Source organism: Salvelinus sp. IW2-2015, linkage group LG31 (assembly GCF_002910315.2).
Source record: "Salvelinus sp. IW2-2015 linkage group LG31, ASM291031v2, whole genome shotgun sequence".
Lineage (NCBI taxonomy): Eukaryota > Metazoa > Chordata > Actinopteri > Salmoniformes > Salmonidae > Salvelinus > Salvelinus sp. IW2-2015.
Genome location: NC_036870.1, coordinates 9186167 through 9210005, shown reverse-complemented (window position 1 = coordinate 9210005; position 23839 = coordinate 9186167). Strand labels below are relative to the sequence as shown.

Sequence of the window (23839 nt, the reverse complement as noted above, 5' to 3'; positions counted from 1 at the left end):
TTGATAAACTCCCATATCTATTGGGTGAAATATCAGTGTGCCATCAGAGCAGCAAGATGTGTGACCTGTTGCCACAAGAAAAGGCCAACCAGTGAAGAACAAACCCCATTGTAAATACAACCCATATTTATGTTTATTTATTTCCCCTWTTGTACTTTAATTATTTGCACATCCTTACAACACTGTATATAGCAATAATCTGACATTTGAAATATCTKTACTCCTTTGGAACTTTTGTGTGTGTAATGTTTACTGTTTATTTCACTTTTGTTAATGATCTATTTCACTTGCTTTGGCAATGTTAACATGTGTTTCTCTTGCCAATAAAGCCCTTCGAATTGAGTGAGTGMTGGGGAGGGCCTGAGGGGTGTGTGGGTTGAGACTGAGCGCCGAGTCTCATGAGTGACGCCTTGATCACAACGATAGTGACCATTCTCAAAATATTTTGCAGCACCATCTGGCTATTTTTTATTTATTTTATTTAACCTTTATTTAACTAGGCAAGTCAGTTTAAGAACAAATTATTATTTACAATGACGGCCTACCAAAAGGCAAAAGGCCTCCTGCGGGGACGGGGCTGGGATTCAAAATAAAAAATAAATAAAAAATAAATATAGAACAAAACACACATCACGACAAGAGACACCACAACACTACATAAAGAGAGACCTAAGACAACAACATAGCAAGGCAGCAACACACGACAACATAGCATGGTAGCAACACAACATGGTAGCAGCACAAAACATGGTACAAATATTATTGGGCACAGACAACAGCACAAAGGGCAAGAAGGTAGAGACAACAATACATCACACAAAGCAGCCACAACTGTCAGTAAGCGTCCACTTTTGAGTCTTTGAATGAAGAGATTGAGATAAAACMGTCCAGTTTGAGTGTTTGTTGCAGCTGTGTCCTCACAATTTCAACATTCACCTTCTGCTACCATTTCTGTCWWGCAGTCTACCCATACAGTTTGACTCATACTTCGATAAATCCAACATATGCACCACACAGAACGCATTGCAACTGCCTCTGCAACGCAATGCTGCAAGGCAAACGCGGCGTTCCATTGGAAATGAATGTACTTGMGGTGTCCCAAAATGCAAAACCCTTTTAGTGTGATCGAGGCGTGAGAGGAAACACAGGCACGCGCGCACGTTTTGGCAACTTTTTACCAGTTGTTGGCAAGCTATTTAGATTGTCATTATGGCGACACCTATTTCTAACCCTTTTTCCATACAACATATTAACGCGCTAGAACTGATGGGCATTAATAAACAAAGGCAAGAAAGCACAGGAAAATGACTCAAGGGGCTCTTAGAGCGCKCTAAAAAAATTCGCTCCGGGTGGTTTAAACTGCATTCTAATGTCGTGTCTCGAGCGCTGCACGAGTGGAATTTTGAAATGGAAGTTATGGAACTCCCTCGTGTGCTTCTGTTATATGGAAAAATCCACAATGAAACTGACATTAAATGTGGAGAATGAAACATTTGCAACTGTTGGCCATTAGCCTATTAATTTACATACCTATGTAGGCTAATGTAGCCTACCATTTTATACACTAAATATGTTGAAATTACGATATCACTGGAGTCATTGCATACCAATTTGTGCCACTTGTGTAGCCTACCTAGAGCTGGCAAACTGTTCTAATAAATAGCCTATAGCTTCAGTTTATTGTTGTTGTAGCCTTGTTTTATTAATGCAGTTATTAATGGCCATGTTGAGTTAATGAAACTGGAAGTTATCAATTGTGATCATGGTCACAGTTCTATCCAATTGCTGATCAACTGRTGTTAGAAATCAAATCATTTCAAATTACATTTTATTAGGTAACAGTCAGTCGAACTAGGCTATAGGCAACAACAAATAGCACATTGACAAGCATATGCAAGCATAGCCTATTTCAAATGGCTATATTGGGCAAAGGAAGCACTTCTTACCTCGAAATCGCCTCGCTGTTCATGTTGAATAAATTAGTCTGTCAATTTGAACTAAGTAAACTGCATTAGTCTCTCACTGTTGCCGCTTGCTATAGACCTCCCTCTGCCCCCAGCTGTGCCCTCGATACCATATGTGAATTGATTGCCCCCCATCTATCTTCTGAGCTCGTGCTACTAGGTGACCTAAACTGGGACATGCTTAACACCCCGGCCATCCTACAATCTAAGCTCGATGCCCTCAATCTCACACAAATTATCAATGAACCTACCAGGTACAACTCCAAATCCGTAAACACTGGCTCTTTCATAGATGTCATCCTAACTAACTCGCCCTCCAAATACACCTCTGCTGTTTTCAATCAAGATCTCAGCGATCACTGCCTCATTGCCTGCATCCATAATGGGTCTGCGACCAAACGACCACCCCTCATCACTGTCAAACGCTCCCTAAAACACTTCTGCGAGCAGGCCTTTCTAATCGACCTGGCCGGTGTATCCTGGAATGACATTGACCTCATCCCGTCAGTAGATGATGCCTGGCTATTCTTTAAAAGTGCCTTCCTCACCATCTTAAATAAGCATGCCCCATTCAAAAAATGTAGAACTAGGAATAGATATAGTCCTTGGTTCACTCCAGACCTGTCTGCCCTTGACCAGCACAAAAACATCCTGTGGCGTTCTGCATTAGCATCGAATAGCCCCCGTGATATGCAACTTTTCAGGGAAGATAGGAACAAATACACACAGGCAGTTAGGAAAGCTAAGGCTAGCTTTCTCAAACAGAAATTTGCATCCTGTAGTACTAACTCAAAAAGGTTCTGGGACACTGTAAAGTCCATGGAGAATAAGAGCACCTCCTCCCAGCTGCCCACTGCTCTGATGCTAGGAAACACTMTTACCACCGATAAATCCACTATAATTGAGAATCATTTCTCTACGGCTGGCCATGCTTTCCACCTGGCTACCCCAACCCCGGTCAACTGTCCGGCAACCTCCACAGCAACCCACCAAAGCCCCCACCATTTCTCCTTCACCCAAATCCAGATAGCTGATGTTCTGAAAGAGCGGCAAAATCTGGACCCCTACAAATCAGCCGGGCTAGACAATCTGGACCCTCTCTTTCTAAAATTATCTGCCGAAATTYTTGCAACCCCTATTACTAGCCTGTTCAACCTCTCTTTCGTATCGTCTGAGATTCCCAAAGATTGGAAAGCTGCCGCGGTCATCCCCCCTCTTCAAAGGGGGTGACACTCTATACCCAAACTGCTACAGACCTATATCTATCCTACCCTGTCTTTCTAAGGTCTTCGAAAGCCAAGTTAACAAACAAATTACCGACCATTTTGAATCTCACCGTACCTTCTCCGCTATGCAATCTGGTTTCAGAGCTGGTCATGGGTGCACCTCAGCCACGCTCAAGGTCCTAAACTAAATCATAACCGGCATCGATAAGAGACATTACTGCGCAGCTGTATTCATCGTTTTGGCCAAGGCTTTCGACTCTGTCAATCACCACATTCTTATTGGCAGACTCGACAGCCTTGGTTTCTCAAATGATTGCCTCGCCTGGTTTACCAACTACTTCTCTGATAGAGTGCAGTGTGTCAAATCGGAGGGCCTGTTGTCCGGACCTCTGGCAGTCTCTATGGGGGTGCCACAGGGTTCAATCCTCAGGCCGACTCTCTTCTCTGTATACATCAATGATGTTGCTCTTGCTGCTGGTGATTCTCTGATACACCTCTACGCAGACGACACCATTCTGTATACTTCTGGCCCCTCTTTGGACACTGTGTTAACTAACCTCCAGACGAGCTTCAATGCCATACAACTCTCCTTCCGTGGCCTCCAACTGCTCTTAAACGCAAGTAAAACTAAATGCATGCTATTCAATCGATCACTGCCCGCACCTGCTCGCCCGTCCAGCATCACTACTCTGTACGGCTCTGACTTAGAATACGTGGACAACTACAAATACCTAGGTGTCTGGTTAGACTGTAAACTCTCCTTCCAGACTCACATTAAGCATCTCCAATCCAAAAATAAATCTAGAATCGGCTTCCAAAATCGCAACAAAGCATCCTTCACTCATGCTGCCAAACAAACCCTCGTAAAACTGACCATCCTACCGATCCCCGACTTCGGTGATGTCATCTATAAAATKGCCTCCAACACTCTACTCAACAAACTGGATGCAGTCTATCACAGTGCCATCCGTTTTGTCACCGAAGCCCCATACACTACCCACCATTGCAACCTGTACGCTCTCGTTGGTTGGCCCTCGCTTCATTCTCGTCGCCAAACCCACTGGCTACAGGTTATCTACAAGTCTCTGCTAGGTACAGCCCTGCCTTATCTCAGCTCACTGGTCACCATAGCAGCACTCACTCGTAGCATGCGCTCCAGCAGGTATATCTCACTGGTCACCCCCAAAGCCAATTCCTCCTTTGGTCYTCTTTCCTTCCAGTTCTCTGCTGCCAATGACTGGAATGAACTGCAAAAATCTCTGAAGCTGGAAACACTTATCTCCCTCACTAGCTTTAAGCACCAGCTGTCAGAGCAGCTCACAGATTACTGCACCTGTACATAGCCCATGTATAATTTAGCCTAAACAACTACCTCTTCCCCTACTGTATTTATTTATTTTGCTCCTTTGCACCCCATTATTTATATTTCTACTTTGCACATTCTTCCACTGCAAATCTACCATTCCAGTGTTTTACTTGCTATATTGTATTTACCTTGCCACCATGGCCTTTTTTTGCCTTTACCTCCCTTATCTCACCTCATTTGCTCACATTGTATATAGACTTATTTTTCTACTGTATTATTGACTGTATGTTTTGTTTATTCCATGTGTAACTCTGTGTTGTTGTATGTGTCAAATTGCTATGCTTTATCTTTGGCAGGTCGCAGTTGCAAATGAGAACTTGTTCTCAACTAGCCTACCTGGTTAAATAAAGGTTAAATAAAAAWTTCAAAAATAAAAATGGCCTAAAATGGCAATAGGCTACCTGCATCTCGCTAACCAAACCATGGCCACATTTAATTACAATCATAAACCCAGATTTGAGTCAGTAGGCCTAGCCTATGCCTATTGAAACGACAAGTCAATCTCGCAAATATGCAATTTATAACGGATTGTGATTTTAACATCCTCCACATAATAACGACAAATTGCCAGAAAATWGCCTAACATTCATAAAAATTGCGAATTATCTTTTCTCATGCGACAAATTCAAATTCCTTTARTAGTCACATTAGCTCGCAATAATTCGTATTTTTATGAAAAAACGTATTTTGCTTCTTAGGTCGTTAGAAGTTAAATCGAGARCCCTTAATAATTCGCTCGATAACTTTATGGGAAAATGTTTTATTGGCTAAATTGGCAGCTCCTTTCTTGCTGCGAAACATTTTGGCTAGTTTTTAGGACTTGGTTGGCATGTTTTGAGTAGTCATTGGCCTACACATTTTAGCTAGACCTGGCAACCCTGCAGTAAACTAAGTGGGCAGACTATCAAATAGTCACTGATTATGATTTGATGCGGTTACATATTCGCCGCAAAACGSGATACATCAACATTACCGGCGGCAGTGGGTCTCCACAGCAACGCCGTGTGGTGTAGTGACGCCAACCAGGCGAATGGCAAGTAGGCGTAAGCTCCTTCCCAGGTCCGCGTGGGCGGCCCCGTGTGGTAGGGAGAGCGAAACACGACACCCCTAGAGAGGAAGGGGGGCTGGGGGTTGAGAATACGGAGTGAGTGGAAAAATAAGTCTGTAGAAAGAGAAAAAAACGTGGTTCCATACTCAGATTGAAAGTTTTTAATGCGATGTTTTGACTGCTGGAATGACGATGTGGAAGATTCGACCATGCAACATTTTAATGCGGCTAAACTGATTAGCTAAAGAATTATAACAGTGTTACAAGGCATTCCCTCACTATCAGCACGACGGACTCAAAGTTCAACGCCATTCAGTGCTGACGAGTGGGTTTATACAAAGCTAGAGCAACATTCGTCTCTACGGTTTGTGAAAAAGAAAATACAAAATAAAGTTAGGATCTCAAAAGTAACTAGGGAACAGTAGGGGGGCTGGGGGTTAGAGCGCATGAGAACAGAGGGGTTCAGGCTAAGCTTAGAAACGGAAAAGTTTTCAAGCCAGCGAGGAATTTTTCGATTTTAATTTGTCAAGAACAACGGAGGCTGGGTGTCCAATACCACGCTAACTAACAACCAAACGGGAAACTGACCAGAGTCACCATGAAAACCCCGGGGGACACGGGTAAGTTACGATAATGTTCGCGGACCAACTATTGTCCGAATGGAACTCTGTGTTCCTGTTGTTGTCCACTGGAAGTGCTTAATACTTTATGGCGCTCGACTGGCGGTTGTTATTGTTTCACGTAACAACACAATCACAACTGGATAATTTGGGAATGGCAAAATGATCAACTTGTAATTATGTACCCTTGTGTGATAGCAATGACCAATGGTTATCGTAAATAACTACTGATTTAAGAACTCTGCGTAATGAGACGTTGAAAACCCAGACAGGCTAGGGCGCTAGGCTAATTAGCTAGCTGATTGCCGCAATTTCCTACTCGAGTCCAAGCAGAGCTAGCTAACTCGTCGTGGAAAGTTTGTAAAATAACCACGCAAAACCATTTGCTCACATCACTGTCTATTGGTTAGCAAACYTCTTACTGTATCGGTGTCTGATAGCTAAGTTTACTTGGCTATTATTCCAGCTAGTTAGCTAGCTAACCAACTTTCGAACTTCCACATTTGACTAGCTAGCTAACCAATTCCCCCAAAATGGACATTCCTGGCGAGTAACATTTAGTGTTAGCTAACGTAACCTTGCTTACGCTATCAAACGGGCACAGACCTGTTGATAAACAGTTTGTTTATTTGTTTAGTTATCCATTACTTAACTATTTACCAGGGTTGCTAGTTGGGCATGCCAGGACTCTCATTCGACATGTAACCACCGCTTTTCAACGTCATTTAATTATTTCCAGCACAAAATGAATGTCTACATAATGTGTGAACGGCACATTTCTACGTTTTGTAGAAACGCATATAATGTAAAAAAAAAAAAAAAAAACGGTTCTGGCCGATTACATCAAAAGTGAAACACAGATTCGCGATGACGTGGGAAAAATAATACCCACCATCTGACTAGAAACGTTGCAGGTTTTGAAAATCACCTTTTTTCTTAACTTTTAATCCTACCCTGTGATGTCAGAGAATTTTTTTTTAGGATCTTTATCTTTTTAAACAACATCATATAAACGTGCAATTTTCACATATGTAGTAGACACTGATATGGTGCTGGATATAATGAATGAGGTTGAATTCATATATATATTTTTTAAATTATCTTTATTTATCTAGGCAAGTCAGTTAATAACAATTTCTTATTTACAATGACGGCCTAGGAACAGCCTAACTGCCTTGTTCAGGGGCAGAATGACAGATATTTACATTGTCAGCTCGGGGATTCGAAATAGCAACCTTTCGGTTACTGGCCCAATGCTCTAACCACTAGGCTACCTGCCGCCCCAACTCGGGCACAACTTTTATAGGAGGGGAGGGGGGGGGGGGCACTGTCTACTGGTGTCCTAGTAACTAGTTACCGGTGTCCTTAGTAACGTTAGTACTTGCTGCCAGCACCTGCCCTCGCTGTAATGTTAACAGAACTATGGAAAAGCAGTGCTCGGAGAAGGACACTGTCTACCGGTGTCCTAGCTAGCTACTGGTGTCGCCCCTGCCTGTTTKGTCTCTTCTTCTTCTGTGGAGTTTATCGACGGTTGGCATCCAACGTTATGGTGCATTAACACCACCTACTGTACTGGTGTCTCCCGCCTGCTTTCTGGAGTCCTAGCTTKAAAATGGACCAATAGAAGTATAAAGAACGACCCGGAATTGCGTTCCGCAATCACACTGAGTAGGTCTAGTTGGCATGATCGATTCCCTCTCTGGATGAATAAAAAGAAGTGCATTGCCAGTGAAATCATGTTCACATGRATTAAACCATTAGCGGATTATTCCATTCCCCTCCCCCCAGTCTCGGGTACACCCACACATGAAATAACTTTTTTAGAGTATGGGAATGTTTTCCATATGAGTTGGCTGGCTAGAAATATCTGCTCTGTAGATGTACCTTTTCCCCCACCTCATTTGAGCTACACCTCTCACTTGGGACATGGCTTACAATTTGTCTCACACTCACAGAAAACATTTATGCTTTATCACACACTATTTTCCCATAAATAGAACGCCTACATTTCTGAGTTGTCCTGTAACGTCTAATGAACCAGAAGATGGTGATATTTAAATTAGGCCTATTTGGAATTCTAGGAGATATTGCTTTATATTTGCCACAACACAAACACACATCCTGTCACATTGCAAATATTACACTATATTTTGAGGAGTATGGACACCGGTTGCGAGGTATCCTACATTCGGGATGTGGGAACTGGGAAGCTGAAGGGTCAATGTAAAATGGGGATTTTGTTTTCATACACCAAATGGTATTGTGGCCTTGGGCCTTCAGTCAGCACCCCACCCAGGATCCTCTAACATGCAGGAATCCAGGTATCTCTTACTCCTCTGAAAAGAGAGATTGTGGGAGGAGCAGTTGTACACCCCCAGGGCAGATTTACTGTTACTAAGTAGTTTCATGGCGTTCACTCATCTGCACTCATTGGTTCAATTTGTTCCTGAATGCTTCACATCTCGGGAATCCATCTTGTAGGCTAAGCCGCTGTCCTCCCACATCTTTGTGTAGCAACTCCGTTGTCTAATAARTGGATCATTATGCTGTATGGGAGTTACTTTATGCTACTCTTCATTAGTATTGTAATGTAGACTGATGCCAACATTCCAGGAAAATATCATTAGCATGAATTTGTTTCTCAATAGGCAATGGTATTCAGGCACATATTTATGTTGTAGATTATAGAATGTCACGTAGGCCTGCATGGCTCTCAAAGACTGAAGTCCAATGTATAGGCCTATAGTACATCTGTCTGTTCCATTCTGAACATTGCACGCTCCCGGCTGACTCTGGCCCAGGTGAAACAGCTCAAAGGTGCCTTGGCATCTGTCAACGGCACTGGGATTCCAGTTCTATGGGTCACACTCCACTCGCATCCTACCAGGATGTGAGCCGTCTGGGCTGCTAGCTCCTAATTTTCCACTTGTGTTACTCATTATATCAACAATCCGCCACATGTGCGACGTCACAGCTGTAGCCGGGCACTTTTTGTTGTCTTCCCCAGTGTACGAAGTGAAAGGACCCATACACGAGCAATTAGCCCACACAGGCCACWGCAAGTGACTGCTGGGGGTGCTCATGTTTGTCAGTGGGAATATTCAACATTGTTCCTGTCTGCATTTAAACAACATGACTGTCAGGAAAGCAAATTAGTAAGCATAGTGGGTTGAAATTGGCCTAGGCTATAAAAGAGAGGCTTTCTCAACAGCATATCCCCAACATGTTGACTAGGCCTAGCTGATCAAGTAATGGATCAATGTTATTGAAAACCCTTAATAAGCAGGTTATGATGGTGTCGTCAGATTGGCAACCTSCACCATCGCAAGTGAACTCCGTACTCTGACCCATGATGACGGGAAGAGATTTTTTTCCCTGGAAATGTGCTTTGGTTATTACCTCTACCGTGAGGAAAAGAAAACACACCAGGCCCAGGTAATACTGGTAAAACAAAGGCACGCGCCATAGTTCATTACCCACTGAATACAGTAGACTATTTGTACTACTACAGTAGGGTTGCTCCCCCACCCGGCTCCATGCTTGAAAGGCTCCTGCAGTGTAGATGAAACGKCAGGGTAGCCCAAGTGGAACCAAAAAATAGTCGGGCCGCTGAGCAGATAACATGTCAGGGCCTCTATCTGTGAACACCTGACAGGATGCAGAGGTTTCCGCCTTCTTTACAAACTCCGAGAAGGAGCTTGATGTGACCAAACCAATTTTAGTCAACTTGGGTCCATTTTACTCTCGAAGATAAGCACATCTTTCTAGAATGACATGAATTCTTATGCTTACGTTTTGTGCTTTTCTCTCCCATTTGAAATCGGTTGAACAGACTGTTTTTTTTTGTTGCTTTCAAATCTAGCCATTTGGTCTTCAACTGACATTCTGAAGGTTTAAGTCTAGCCTAAATGAAACAGGCCTTATCAGTGAAAGATCAACTTTGTCCTGTACTATGACACAAGGTTTAAGGACAGATTATGTAGAAGGTTATTKAAATCTTCAAAATCATTACCAAACCCCTAATCTAAAATACAGAATTTAATATTTAGCATAGATATGCTAACTTTTCTCTTCTGAGCTGGAATGTTCCCATCAATGCCTTTGGGCTTCACTTAATCAGATGMTACGGTTGTGTTAGTCACTGTGTCAAAGGGACCAAAATGTCTGACAAATATCAGTTACAAAGTATAATATTTGGTGTTTAACAGATCTGTACATACAGTTTTTCTAGTAAAATGTTTTTAATGCGAAGGTACTGTTTGGACAAAATATTAACACATCACGRCATTCACCCATGGCCATCTGTGTCCCAGTGTTTAGCCAAGCTGTCAAAAGTGCAGGTTGCTCTGTCCTGTGGCTTGTGGACGGAGGGGAGCAGCCTGGGTGTTTTGTCTGCTCCAGCCCTGGGTTTGGTGGGAACCCTGAGGTTTTGTCTCGCCTGTGTCTGTCAGAACTCGCTCGGAATCCCTGCGGCTTTGGCTTTTCCACACGAGTGTGTGGTAGTGTGTTTTACTTCAAACTAATGTTTGTGTTAGTGGTGTACTCTGTGATATTCTGAAGTGCATCTCCTTGAACATGGGCGTGTGTGAAGGCTGAACTGGTGAGAARGCTGCGATGTGGACCCCTCCTTTCTCACGCTACTTCACACACACGTGACAACTTGCACCCGATTCTTCACCAGAGCAAGATCTGAGCAGGTGAGGTGTGAAGAAGGAGGAAGCTGAAGGGGAAGACGTTTACAGGCTGTGACAGAACAGAAGGGAATCTCAGCCTTGTTCCTGTTAGTGATCAAATGGTTCCATCTTATCAGGGGAGGTTTAAAACTCCTTCAGTATGTCTGTTTTCTCCCTCAGTCTTCTCTCCAGTTGGTAAGCTTTACAGCCGGAGACCACAGCTCAGAGTTAAGTAAGAGGCACATTTGTTATTTTCCCTYACTCGACTGAGAACCCCCCCAGAACATCACCAAGGCCCGTATTAAAAATAAAAATAAATGTATTTTTTAAGATCAGTTATGTAACTTCTATCAGACCGATTGTACTTACAAGAGCTAGACTCAGGGTAATGAAGATTTACTCTGTATTTATGTGTTCTATGCTGAACACACACACACACACACTCACCCAACAGTTTATTACGGGGGCCGGACCCCCCACATACCAGTTAAAATGCTGACGTCTGTGTTGCATTACATACACAGACCCACTACACAGACACACGCAGCACACTCTCAATTCTCACGCTAGTGCTGATGTTGGTTGCCATCTTTGTGGTGACGCCACATTGATTCCCTCTTATATTTTTACGCACCCAATTTAGTCTGAGGAGGATCCAGTGCTAATGCAATAYGACTTGGGTTTAACCGAATTAGGAAAATGTGAACACTGAGATGGTTAAAATGGCCACCTCAGGCCTAGTGTTTTTGCATACATCCTATCATCAATCACAAACGAGTAGATGTGTTGCATGCCCCACTAAAATAAACAATGGAGCTTTCCTGAAGTTTATGATTTGCGTACAGCCTACATTTAGGGCTGGCACCATGACCGTGTAACCGGCGGTTATGGATGAAGACCTTTGTGAGATTAAAATACTTATTTTTTGAGGGGAGGTGGAACGAACAGCTTACTGAAGGCAGGACGGCTGGACTTTGGTGCCATTGAGTTTGTTTCTGCTGAAASATGGACTCTACAACGTGACGACGTTTCACATTACAGTAAGCCTGTATGCAGGCTGCCTGAGACCAATCTGTGTAAACATCATTAATGATGCCCTGATATTGACAGCTGACTGTAGACGGGCCGGCCGGGCTTTGGTGCCATTGAGTTTGTTTCTGCTGAAACATGGACTTTACAACGTGATAACAATACAGTTACCCCTATATGCAGGCTGCCTGAGACCGATTTGTGTAAACATCYTTAATGATGCCCTGATATTGATCACAGCAAATAAATGACAGAAAAATGCTTCCATATAACCTAATCTGTTGGGTATTAGTATCAAGTCAATTTGAAGCTAGTTCATGACAGGTTCATGAGAGGTCTCAAAGTAGAGGACTTTGAGTGGAAGCACAGTGTACTGCCCCCATGACTCTACTATCACTAATGACTATGAAGACTTTTTGTCTCTGTGGAAAGATGGAACATTTAAAGATGCATTAGCCGTCAGTGAAGAGATTGGCAGCTTCAGTTCTGACTGATTTATCTCGTRCCCTTGGTTTGGTGGTTTATTCTGGGCTGTGGTGACAGCCGCCGGTTAGGGGAGGGAGCCCTGATGTCGACTGTGCGCTAATCTCACAGCTGGAGCCACCAAGTTGTCGTCAGCCGCTGTCTGTGGTTGTGGAGAGAAATGAAAGTAAAGACTGTCTGGAGACCTAACCTCAACACAGAACTTTGTAAACTGGGCAATCTATCRGTTTCTCTGATTCTTCCTCCCATTTCCAGCCCCCTTTCCACTGCGTTAACCCATCCTGACCACTTATTTTTTTATCGCTTGCATTTCCTTGATCTCCTGCTCTGTCTAGGCCTACATCTTGATCTTTCTCTCACCGACTTTCTGAATGTTAGCTCTTTGTCCTCTCTTCCATGTCACCTTTCTCACTCCCCCTCACTTTCTCCTGCTCTGTTTGCTGTTACTTTTCCAGAATCTCTCCCATCATGCTGCAAGTCTTGGTGTTTTTGCGAACTCACAAACCTGAGATTTCATACGTCTTTGAGTGAAGTTTGTAGCGTGTGCCGTCTGACGAATCGAAGAGACAGAATTGGCTTAGACGAAGCCAGACACTGCTGCTGTCTACAGAGGCCAAAGTCCTGTCTGCCTCCAACAGAGCACAGGCCAGACCTCTAATCTGTGCTGCCTGGATGCATAGCCGCGGGAATATGTTTGGGGTGGGGGTGCTGCTTTTTTTTGTTTCAGACTTTGGGAGGGYGGTGCAAGGGYAAAAAACTTTGCCCGCCCRACAGACGGCTATATAGGTCCGCTAATACAGGAATTAAAGGCCCAGTGCGCTACTTTTGGGAGTTCTTTKTAAACAAAAACAAAATATAACTTTTTTATTCCGATTTTCTTTTTTCAGGGGGTGCAGCACCCTCAGCACCCCTACTTCCCACTGCTGTGCCTGGATCTCCCTGAGTTCAGAAGAAGACTTTAGTGCCCCCCCCCTTGCATCTTCCTCCTTCGCAGAATGATCCAGAATAAGAATCTGAAGACAGCCAGGAGATAAACTGTGTGCCTCAAATTATAGGACAAATAACAGGGGAGCAGGGGATAAGATATAACAGACTGAGATGTGTGAAGAGTTAAGACAGTGGAACTTACTTGCATTTCTCCCCATGGAGTGCTTGTGATCCCTAGTCTGCCACCAAATATCCTGCACCAGAAGCCAGGCCCCTGTACCACCACCAGTGACTTGGGCCCAGACGACTGACTCTGTCTGTCACCCACAGGGGGCTGAATGGACCAGCTGTGCGAACGGACCAATCTGGGTCCACCCCACTGGGAGGCTGTCTGGACTGACCAGTCAGAACCCACTTTCAGACCACTGCCCTCTGGATAGACTCATTTCCAAGTCACAGCAAGGATGCTTGTCTATGAGGAAAAAGCCAATCAGAGCTGACTTCTTTCAACAGCATGCCCCACTTTCTGTAGGCAGAGTTACTCTCTGGAGTAGTGGGGATTTAGACAACACATGGTCGTCCTCTCACTTGGACATGACCTGATTTTGTCCAGGGGTCTTGCACATTACCCTGTTAGTACTATCCCAGAGCATGGAGGGGAAAGCCTGCGCTAAGCCCGGCTCACCCAGCCGACCCCTCCATGTTCCCTCTGATCACTTCCAGGTTTTCTTCAGGTCACTGCCTCTACTCTCTACTCAGTCACATGGTTCACAGCGGTCTTAACGGTCGATGGGATGATAAAGCTTAGATTAAGGATGTGCAAATACCTCTCAAGTGGATTTTTTTTGCTATTCTACCATCCTCTTAACACTAGAACCGCTGGCCCTTGAGGGACCACCCCCCCCCCCGTTCAAATTAATGAGCAGTCATTCTGATTTACAACATTCTAACAGTGTAATTAATACATTTCATATATGCTATCGCAAAAATAATAATTTGCCTGTGTTTCTAAAGTTCTTTGGTAATATTGGAATATATATATATTTTTCAAATAACACAATAGCATTTTCATTAGTATGTTACTATAGGCTATATATATTTAAACAATAAGGCACGGGTGGGTGTGGTATATGGCCAATATACCATGGCTAAGGGCTGTTCTTACGCACGACGCATCACGGAGTGCCTTATTGCTATTATAAAATGGTTACCAACGTAATTAGAGCAGTAAAAATAAATATTTAGTCATACCTGTGGTATACCACGGCTGTCAGCCAATCAGCATTTTTTTTTTTTTTTTTACTATTTTCTACATTGTTGAATAATAGTGAAGACATCAAAACTATTAAATAACACATATGGAATCATGTAGTAACCAAAAAAGTGTTAAACAAATCAAAATATATTTGAGATTCTTCAAAGTAGACACCCTTTGCCTTGATGACAGCTTTGCACAAATAAAGTGTAAAATACATTTTATTCGTGCGGTGCCATTGTTACAACTATGAGACAGAAAGCATATGTGTTGGAATGCGGTAAGAGCTTCTTGTTATAAAAAATATAATAACAGCCACCAAGAAATGTGCTATTTGACACGTGGTCAAATGATTACAACCTCATTTAGCCTAAACATCATTATAAGCGCCAAGTGTGCTTGATAAATACTGAAAATCAGCACAAAAGCAATAATGGCATCATAATGAATGTGMCGATTATGACAGCAGTCAAAAAAAGTCCATTATTGTCAGCTTGTCAGCCAAGTAAAGCATCTTCACGCAATAGCATCAGTTGGAGCATGCCACATAAACAACGAAAGCTGGTGGTGGTTTTTCATTTTGGTGGTGGTGGGGGCACCTGCTTGGCAGGTCTGGAATTTTGAGATTTTAGGGGCAAGGCTATTTGGCCTTCAAGAGGTGCCCAATCTGGCACCAAGGCCATCTGCCAGGGCACCAAGGCCTTTAACCAAAATAGCCAATTTAAATATATTTTAAAAACACTAGCTAATCTGTTTAAAAAAACATATGTAGATAAATCATTTGCCTGTCAAAAGTGTAGGTGATAAATGCATAATGGCTACAGCCTCACATGTCCACACCGATGCTGACATGAGGGAGGCGCCAGAAAATGTAGTCAGACTTTTCATATATATATAAAATGAAAAGTCTGACTACATTTTCTGGCGCCTCCCTCATGTCAGCATCATATATATATATATATATATAGATATATATATATATATGCTTAATGGCAGTTAACTTCTAAAGGAATGATTCTGATGACATAGGCCCAGGGGCGTGGCCCGAAATTATTTGGTGGGTAGGGTTTGTAGTAGTAGCAGCAGCAGCCCCCTGCAAAGGCCTACTGGCCACTCTTTGTTAGGAGAGAAAGGCCAGTGCCTGTTGCGAACAAAATCACACACCTATGAGCGGAGGAAGAAAACATTTTGAAACTATTTAACCATAAATGTAATTGTTTACAACCTGGGTGTTTTTTTGTCATTTCGTGAGGCATGTCTTACCTTGWTTCAAAGTAGATTAGCCAAATTCCAAACATAGGCATGTCAAGGGAATTCTTTTAGAAACACTTCCTCATGTGCCATTGAAGCCAGTAGGCTATTTCTCTCACGTTCTATTGGTTTTCAAATAACTTTATTTTGTTGTCCAGCAGCCATGGTCAATCCTAGTCATATTAGCAACACGTGCTGGTTGTTACATCCTTAGGTCTTCCCTCTTCCTAAATGTCTAAAGGATATTTTTGTCTCTGTCACATGAAACCGCTCGCATTTGCGGTGGGCTTTTTGAGAACCGTGTTTTCTCGCTAATTGCATTTTGGAACATTTGCGTGTGTAGCCTACTGCCGCGTGCYCATTGCTGTGCTTATAATGTGAAGAAGTAATCGGTTATCAACATTTAAACTAAACTTTCTGATCTGTTACATCAGACTCATTGCTTTTAAAAGTTTGTTTGATGTACAGTGGTTGTATGAATTTGGCATCTATCYTCCCGCAATGGACCCATAGTCTGTTTGGAATCTTTATTTTTGTCACGTAACGACAAGCTGACCAATAGAATAGATTAGGCGAACTAAACTTTTGTACTATGGGGGATAGTAGATTGACGTAGGCTAGTGCTTTTGCTGTTCGTTACTCATCTTGTTGGCTGAGGAAAAGTAAATGTGGACAGTTCTTCTAACATCAATGTGCGCCTCGGGAATTCGATAAGAAGGACGCACGCTGTTGCATCCCAATGTGTCTGTCTTGTACTTCGGAGCTGCGATGCCTGAGAAGGACACAATGACGTGTCCTTCTCYGGGCATTGCCTTATAAGAATTGAGATACCTGAGAGCGCAATGTACGTGAGAGGTAGCTTCGGAGCACAAGGATTGGCAGCCAAGAGATGGGAATTATAATGATTATATTCAGGCCAAGGGCATAACGGCCAATTTGGCCACAAGACATGGCATTTTTTTTAGGGGGCATTACGGCCACACAAGGTTGCATCCACGGCGATGTCGGGCGACGCTGCAGGGAAATGTGAGGCCTGCTGCTCAGTGTGCACCGTTCTGGCTTCTTTTTTTTTTGCGCTTAGGCCTTAGGGGTGTAGGTTCAGGCTGAGGCTGATGRTCAGAATCAGAAGAATAATTATCAGGGATGTCATGATTCATTTCTTCCCCCCTCTCTGAGCATTTTCATTTCGATTTTGTAGTAAGTCGCTCTGGATAAGAGCGTCTGCTAAATGACTTAAATGTAATGTAATGTAGCACCTCTAACTGAGCACCTGCATCCATTTGTCTTAGTCTTCTTGCCATTGTAAATGACGCAGGCTCTCACTGTGTACTCTGAGAATACTGATAAAACTGCTTAGATTCATTGGACTGATATAGGGTACATACCATTTTAGAGATTATAATTGGAATAGGTCAATACAATAGAATGYCCRGCCCTGTTCTTCATTCACAATGAGTGATTACATAATTACATGGTTCGCTTCTCCTCGCTCTTCAACTCACCTATTCTCCCCCTTTCTCACCCATCATACTTTACTTCATTTATTTAATCTGTTACGTGTGAAATTTAAGTTTTGGTTCCCTTTCGAGGCAATTATCAGGGTGATTATRGACTTGGCACGGCGTCTTCAACTTCCAGGGGAAGGGGCAACGGGAAAACCATTCAAAAAAGGACATGCCATCCTAAAACTGGTTGTAACTCCAGTTCTGTTTGTGATATTAGGATTCTAACAATATATATATATATATATATATATATAACAGTGTGTTATATAGACTTATTTAGGAAAATTAAAGGATGGAAGGGGGCATGACTTTACAAATGTCAGAGTAATACATTTTTTTAAATTCATGAAGTCCAAATGACTGCTTTAGCGTTTCTAGTGTTAAGGGTCAAGCCCGGTCAAGCAATTCCTACTCAAGTCTTCAAATTGGTTGAGGTTTACCAAAGATTATAACAAATACTTTATAGTGAATTATGAGTGTTGTGTTAGTTGCTAATAATATACACACAAATCAAGTTTTTTATGGAGATCAACTCCATTTCCTAACCTCAGGTTTCCAAGACTAGTATTTAGGACGTCTGTCCCAGGGATCTATTGCWGAGRGTGGAGACTGATCAGGGCCTGCACYGGCGTGCTCATAAACACTGGCTCTGTGTCCGCTCTGCACGGGACAAGGCCTGCACTCATACTCGACAGTCCTCACATAGCAGGAAAATTGGAGCAAACACGCGCCCTGTCTAACCATCTAAGGCTGATTTTTAATCACAGCTTGCACTGCGCGGAACTCCCCAAGACGCGTCTGGTTTCTGTCTGGGCAGAGTTGGCCGGCGCACCTCGGGATCCATTACACCGTCGCAGTCCAGCCCCTACGACTGTCCAACCACCGTCATGTTCTAACTTGCTTTCATCTCGGTGGCGTTGACATTGGCAATTGTTGATGTAAAGATGAAGGTAACATATCGAGGGTCTACCGTGTGGTGGAGTCGCGTCTTTGTGAAGGTACTGCCATGACAACACCACACAGCCCTGTCTTTTTTTTGGGKTGCTACATTGCTCGGGGTCTGGTGCACCTGCATGGTGGCTGCTGGATGCATAAACATCCCAGTTTAGTGCATAGGGGGCCAATCACACACAGAACACACAACCAATGTATAGCTTATTCCCTTTGCGCCTTATATCTTTGGAAAGGCCACACAGCCTAATACACCGTTTAAATAAAAATGTTTATAATGTAGTTAACAGTCAGAGACAAATTTTCCGATCTCGCTTCTGGTCTCTTTCACAGGACTCTGTGCTGATTTGAGTTTTTCATGTTTCCTTCCCTTTACCGCTCTCTCTCTCGTATGTAAACAGTTGCTTTCTAGAATCGGGAGAGGGGTGAAAGTTCATGTGGTGCACCTGCAGCTCTGACTGGCCTCTTTGATCTACATCAGGGTGTTTTTCCTACCCGGGTCCGTAGCCCATTCTACACCTTGATCTGTTTTCTTCTGTCTTCCGGGGTTATTAAGTTGCCCCTCCTTGTCTCACTATTAATCCTTCCCCCTGTACTCTGACATTTTCTATTTTATTTAACTAGGCAAGTCAGTTTAAGAACAWATTCTATTTACAATGACGGCCTAGGAACAGTGGGTTAACTGCCTTGTTCAGGGGCAGAACGACAGATTTTTACCTTGTCAGCTCGGATTCGATCTAGCAACCTTTCATGAGTTGGTGTTGATGGCCATGTCTAGGATAGGGAGCTATTAGCCCTCAGGCTAGCATGAGTCAATGTTAGCATCTACCTTTTTAGCTACAAGAAGTTTTAGCGCTTACCTTGTTTTTTTTTATTTGTGTGTGTTCACCCTCTCAATGCACCGTGGCATGTCCCCGTTGAAATTCAATGGAGGGTAGTCCAGTGGTGATGGACTACTCACTCGGAGAACAAGTCCGTGCCCCCTCCTACCTATCTCTGTGTCCAGGCAGCCGTCACTAGCAGACGGAGGCTGACCTTTTCCTCCAGCTAAATATAGAGCCAGCAAAGAATAGGAGGAAGGGAGGGAAAAGGGGGGGAATTGATGGAGGGAACATGGTGAAAAAGAGGCGATGGAGCCCCTGGTCTCAGACCAGCAGGCGTTCAGGACAATGCACGCGATGTCTATCTGTTATTTAAAGCTACTATTATAAACACATGACGTCATAGGGCCGCTAACATCGAGTAGCCGTATTGAAATCCTCGTATGAAAATGGTTCTCGTTTAGAGATCCTATATTTCTGTTGGAAGGGAAATTCAGGTGCCTCGAATAATGGTCACACACTCTTGTGGTAGCCCTAAAAATTCACTTTTTTTGTCCCCAGGGAAAAGGGTTCGGACAACTGTGTCTTCTAACTGACCTCATACACTTGATGTTCGTTGGATCATTATGGCCCCGCTACATGACTCTCCCAGGTATCAGCCCACCACACATGGGAAGTGATGTGTGTTATTATGGCGCGTAACCATGATCGTGTTTATCCGTGTGTAATTCCTATCGTAGTTACTGTCACCCGCAGGATCACCAGCAGTCCCACCAGGACCACTGGTAGTGAGCACAGCAGAGCAGAAGACGGGCTTGTAATGGCTGTTCTGCTGTGTGTGTGTGTGTGTGTGTGTGTGTGTGTGTGTGTGTGTGTGTGTGTGTGTGTGTGTGCGCGTGCGCACATCTGTCTAAAGAGGAGCAGCGTTGTGAGTGTCAGTGATTTGAGTTAAGAGATTTGTTGTATGTGACGGACACTACAGTGAATGTCTGTGTCGGCTAAGGGACAGCAGAGCAGAACCGCGACCTTTCATCAGTGAAACCACAGATGACAAGTTGTTCTCTTTTCCTGTGATGCCTCCTTCTCTCTGTCCTCCCTCGCTCATTTAGTCTTTTACCTTTTTMTTMTCCCCCCCCCCCCCCCAAAAAACACTTTCTGAACTTTAGATACCTTTATAATTGAATTACAGTTTTATGTTCGGTGTGTTTCTGGTGTTTTTATTTATAGAGCTAAAATGTCCTGTTGCTAAGCAATGGTGTCAGAGGGAGCGAGGGAAAGAAAGGGATGGCAGCGCGGAGGGGAAAGGCGCGCTCCGTGTGAAAGCTGAATGACAAACAAGAAGAGGCCATGAGTCAGCACTGACGCACGCTCAGTGGGCATTGCTGCTATTTGTATGTGTGAGCACTCTGCTCCCACGCATGCACCCTCTTTAGCTTTTCTGAACGTGTGTGTGTTTGTTTGTTCAATTTGCTCCCTCGCTCTCATTTGATCTGCTCCTGCCGGGCTTTACATGTGCTTTGACACCAGCTTCCCAGCATCTGCCCAAGTGGCACAGGCGCTAAAGTGGCGCCATTGATTTGGCCGCTCTTGTCGACGTTGTGGGAATTATACGCTTATGCTTTAGGAGCTGTGACGCGTCGGATAGCCATCAGAACCATTCACTGTTTTGTTCAATTCAGACGAGACAATTGAAGTAGTTGAATGGTTTAGCCTGTTATCCCTTTCCTATTTCTTTGTGTGAGTCACGTGTCATAGGCTTTTAACTGGGCCACTCGCTAAATCCAATCTTCCTTCCTTCATACAAAGAGTTTTTTTTTAGTGACAATGGGCGTCGAAGTCCCTCTGGTGCAGCAGCATTTGACCTGGAATGAAGGTTTACAGTGACAATTGTGGACTTTGGCTCAACAGGTGGTTCAATGGGGCAATAGGGTACCAGTRGTCGGTATTGCTGTTTGTGCTCTTATCTCAGTGTTTACTCTAGTATTCTAGATATGATGTCCTTCTGTTTTCTATTATAACATAAATACCTCTGGTATGTACACCGTAGTGTGGTTTTATCTGTTGCGTTGTGCCCGTGTGTTTCTCCGAGGGCGATTTCTCGGCCTGCTTCCTAGAGCACATCTGGTCCTAATGAGGTGTGTGTGTGTGTGTGTGTGGGGGGGGGTGTATGTCTCTGCCTGGCCTTGTGTTGAAGTGGTGTTGAGTCTTTAAGCACAACCTACATCTCTAAAACAAATACTTGCGCTCCCTGTTCTCACGTGTGTCTAATGTTCGTTACAGCTTTTATTTTGTCTTCATACTCGAGGCCGTTCTGATTAACGATAAACATGGAACTGATACGAAAGCACCAGGCCTGTACAGCTTTGATTTCAAACTCAAACAAATTTACCCGCCCCCAAAAAACCAACCTTTTTTTGTTTTTGAACACTGATCCCAGTACAGCTCTGTAAGACTCTTTTTATCCAAAGTGACTTGGTCAATAATCTACATGTGACCTGTCACCTGGAGATCAAACCCACGACTCACAAACCCTTTGTCGACTCTCCACTACCAGCCTATCCCCGTTGCCTCTGTTCTCCGCTCCATCATCCCCAGCATTTGAACACTACACCTCCATCTAACCCCCTTTCTCCTCCTCCCCCCTCCCCAGGGTTTGCCTTCCCRGACTGGGCCTACAAGCCCGAGTCGAGCCCCGGCTCGCGACAGATTCAGCTGTGGTGCTTCATCCTGGAGCTGCTGCGGAAGGAGGAGTACCACGAAGTCATCGCCTGGCAGGGCGACTACGGAGAGTTTGTCATCAAGGACCCCGAAGAGGTGGCCCGACTGTGGGGCGCCCGCAAGTGCAAACCGCAGATGAACTACGACAAGCTGAGCAGAGCGCTTAGGTAAGAAAAGGGGAGCAACTATCGCCTCGACTTAGGGATTCTGGGTATTGTAGGATGAAGAAATGAAGTGAACGGGTCTCTCTTGCAAAAGAGATTTAATCTAAGTGTAACAAACCTGTGTAAATACAGACCTGAAGTAGGGGAATCTGTAGTCATAGTGGGCTACAGTGTGTTTAACCTTTTGCTCCAGCCTAGCTCTAATGCACCGGACTCAACTAATAGCTGTTATTAGAAGACTGTTTTTAGCTGATTTAAGACAGGCCAGAACAATGAGAGCTCTGGAGTGCCCCCCCCCCCCCTGTTTGTTTTTCAAAGAGAAAGGGAGGAGAACAGAGGAGAAAGTGGGAGCGCGGTTCATCACGACTTGTTGATCTCGGATGTACGTCAAGGTCCCTCGTTTTAACGTGACCGCTCATTTAGAGAACTTTGTCTTTAGAAACACACGCTGCAGAGCACACGTGGGAAGCTGAGAGCTTTTATTTAGTCCGCAGTCTGTTCTCACTTTCTTTCGCTCACTCAATCTCACACACACACACACACACACACACACACACACACACACACACACACCACACGCATATCTCTGGCTGTCACACACTTAGCAGCCAGAGCTGGCCACACACTGGCTTGTCAGCGTCACCTTCATGTCGTAGGTTGGTGTGGGTCAGATAGTGCTCATCCTACCAATGACTCGTCACAGCTGCTTTCTCTGCCAGTCCTCCTCCATCCCATCTGCGCCTTGTCGGTTTGTTTCTATAGTAAACTAGTCTCCTCCACCGGTCTGACCCTAACCTCTATGGTACTTTTGTTCTGTCATAAAACTCTTTAATGAAAGTAGTTTTCCATTCTGAAGTAATTGAAAGACTGCAATGTTCTTTCCTCATTAGGGTTTAGGCTTTGATTCGGGGGCTACGAGCTGCGTTAGTGTTCAAAATGTGCTGGTTTAAAGCTGTGGCTTGCAGGCAGTAGTAACGTTAGCCCTTTGTGCTTTGTTTGAAGTGAGTTCAAATGTTCTTCAAAGCACCGTAGCCCATGTGTGAGCTTGTGTGTCCCCGCATGTTTCGCCTAGCTCTCTCTCTCTGTGTGTGCGTGTGTCAACTCCAGTAAAGTCACTCACCGTATCACACAGTGTGTGCTTGTGTTGGCGCTCGCGTGGTACTTCCTGGCCTTTCCCCCCCCATGTGTTCGAGTCCTCTCTTTCTGCGCCTGTGAACATTATGTTCCAGTCCAAACCTCCCGTCTCCACTTCACATCGTCTATATCAAAGCAAGCACCAGGCAGCCCTCTACTATCACTGCCATTTAGAAAGTGTGTAGGTGGGAGCCCACTCTAGTCATAATTTGTAGTCGCAGCAATCGGGAAAAGGCCCTCCATTCATCGAGTCAGCGCGGACACCGAGTGAGAGGATCAGCAATGAAAAGGCTCGAACTCGCTGCCTTTTGGTTCAGCAGCCACTGTAGTGCACTCCGTCTCTGAGGACTTCCTCCCACTCGGTGCAACAGGAGTTCGTCAAGACTGAATCCGTTTCCCTGTGTGTTTATTTAACCGTTGTTTGTAAATGTTTGTCTCATCGAGGTAAAATGCATCTTGCAAGAGAGACGTACTATTCTACAGTGTCGACTCATCACGTTTCATATTGTGGCCCGGTTGGTTACGGCCCATAATGATACCCTTAGACAAACAACTACACAGTGATGGATACTGTACATTTTTGGGGGTTTTCTGTGTATTGCACTCAGTAATGCTGAAAAGTATGTAATTGAATGTATTTAATCCTTATTTAAACATGGAAATTGAACAAAGGGTTAGTAACCATGCAAACCTTGCCCCCCCCC

General features: G+C 44.0%; 1 protein-coding gene across 1 annotated transcript in view; it reads left to right on the top strand.

Moving 5' to 3' along the window:
• Positions 1-5654: 5654 nt before the first annotated feature.
• Positions 5655-23839, top strand: part of erf (Ets2 repressor factor) — a 26406-nt gene continuing 8221 nt past the window's right edge. The window contains exons 1-2 of the mRNA XM_023975909.2: positions 5655-6224; positions 21770-22004. Of these exons, the coding sequence (XP_023831677.1) occupies positions 6203-6224; positions 21770-22004 (257 nt within the window). The 5' untranslated portion in view covers positions 5655-6202. The remainder of the gene's footprint in view (positions 6225-21769; positions 22005-23839) is intronic.